The 1,925-nt window shown below is 61.4% G+C and overlaps 1 protein-coding gene across 1 annotated transcript in view; it reads left to right on the top strand.

The window, feature by feature from the left end:
• The window catches only part of ICAM5 (intercellular adhesion molecule 5), a 23,051-nt gene that overhangs the window by 591 nt on the left and 20,535 nt on the right, over positions 1–1,925 (top strand). The window contains exon 2 of the mRNA XM_026660618.1: positions 1,561–1,836. Within this exon, the coding sequence (XP_026516403.1) occupies positions 1,561–1,836 (276 nt within the window). The remainder of the gene's footprint in view (positions 1–1,560; positions 1,837–1,925) is intronic.

The raw sequence follows: 1,925 nt of genomic DNA, 5'->3' as shown, positions 1-1,925 counted from the left end.
TGTGTGTGTGTGTGTGTGTGTGTGTGTGTGTGTGTGTGTGTGTGTGTAAAAGTCTCCAGACTCCTGTGCACCCTGCTGCGACCATGCCCCCTCCCCTCCTCCAGAGTGACTCCGGATCAACGCCGGGGAGCTGAGATTGGAATCTGCCCCGTGCGTGAGGCTGATGAAGGGGGCCTGCCGCCCAAGTGCGAGGGGAGCGCTGCCCCCATTGGATCTAGGAGTGTTTCACGCTCACTTTGCACCGGGGTCAAACTGCATGGCGAGCCGGGCCGGGGGGGTTATCAGCCCCTAAATGTCTGGGGGGAAGCTGGGGCCAGATTCTGCGTGGACCTGGCAGACTGGAGTGACTGCGCGCTGCAGGGAGAGAAACTGTTTTCCTTCTCCTGGCACACACGCTGCAAGCCATTGTTCGGCTGGCCGGGAGCATGGACCAGAGCAGGTCTCCGAGGACTGGAACGCGACATGAATAATTTCGGATTGTTAATTATGATGCCAAACTCCGGTCCCTTTTGGAGCAAAACTCCCATTGGACTCAACAGCGTGTTTTCGCTAGATTGAGGACCCAGAGTTGGGCCTGTGGAGTATTGAACCCAGCCCCGGTGCCGAGCCAAGTTCTGCAGGGGGATTACAACAGGGACATGCTTGGCCCACTCTTTATTCTGTGTCATTGCCAATTGCAGATTATGGGCTTGATGCCCGGCGGGTGTTAATCAGCCTTGCTCCACTGAGCCGAGGGAGCTGGGTTGATCCCATGAGCTGAGGATCCGACCCTGAATTCTTTGCGGCGGGGCAGGGGCTGGGGGAGCCGGTGGAAGGGGAGACCGGGCTCCTGCCCTGGGATAAGTGTTTGGCTGGGGCAAGCGAGGACAGAGTCCGCCGCGGAGGCGCTTTGGATTCCTGTACCCAGCGGGCGTGGCTGGACGGTCACGAGGCCAGGAATCCCCCACTCCCGTGACCTGGGAAAGCAAACCAGGACTCGGCAGAGTGGTGCAAAGTCGTGGGCCTCGCTCGGACCCCAGTGCAGCCGAGGGGCAGAGTGCAGAGATGAGGGGGCTCCTGGGGGTGTGCAGTATTCAGCCAGGTGCGCGGTAATCGAGAGAGAGAGAGAGAGACCGTTGGCACCTGCGGCGAAGGGCTGCTGGGAGCAGTGGGCTGGGTGGGGATATTTTCCTGGGTCCCTGCAGAACCAGCCCTGGCCGAGCTCCTCCTGCCCTGGGAAAGGTGCCTCGTTAGCACCACGTGGTTCTCTGGAAAGTGCTTCCCCGTCGCTCCAGCCCTCCACTGCGCCTGGGGCCGGGAGCGAACCGAACCTGGGACTTTCCAAAGCCAAGGTGACGCTGTGACCGTCGCTCGCCCGGCGCAGGGCAAAGAGCAGCAGCTGGGTGCAGCCCCCCTCGGGCCGCAACGCAGACCGCCTGGCCCTGTCCAGCCAAAACAGCCTGCGCCTCGCCAAGGGGCTTCCAGGGCTGAGCTCACCCACTTGGGCTGTGGGTCTCGCACGCTGCTTTGCCGTGAGTGTGCCCCAGGGGCGCAGCGTGACAGGGGTGTTTGCTGTTTCAGGGGCCGCGCAGGGCTCGTTTGAGGTGAGCGTTTCGCCGGAAGCTGCCATGGTGGAGCACGGAGGGTCCGTCTGGATAAACTGCAGCACCACGTGCCGGGATCCTGGTGCTAAGGGCGGTGTGGAGACCTCGCTCACCAAAACCAATACTAAAAGTGGAGCCGGGTGGGAGGCCGTTCTCCTAACCAATATCAAGGAGTGGGTGTCGTCCCCTCAGTGCTACTTCATCTGCTATGGAAATACGACGGCGGTGGCGTATGCAAACATCTCCGCTTACCGTAAGTGCTGCAGGCTCCCAGCTGCAGTGGGTCTGGGGGGGCTTTGTGCCACTGACACTTTCTGGTGCAGGGTAGAGCTAGAGAAAGGG

This window comes from Terrapene carolina, unplaced genomic scaffold (genome assembly GCF_002925995.2).
Source record: "Terrapene carolina triunguis isolate 2854851 unplaced genomic scaffold, T_m_triunguis-2.0 Scaffold833, whole genome shotgun sequence".
NCBI lineage: Eukaryota > Metazoa > Chordata > Testudines > Emydidae > Terrapene > Terrapene triunguis.
The sequence above is the reverse complement of the archived record's forward strand: the minus strand, read 5'-3'. Positions and strand labels throughout refer to the sequence as shown.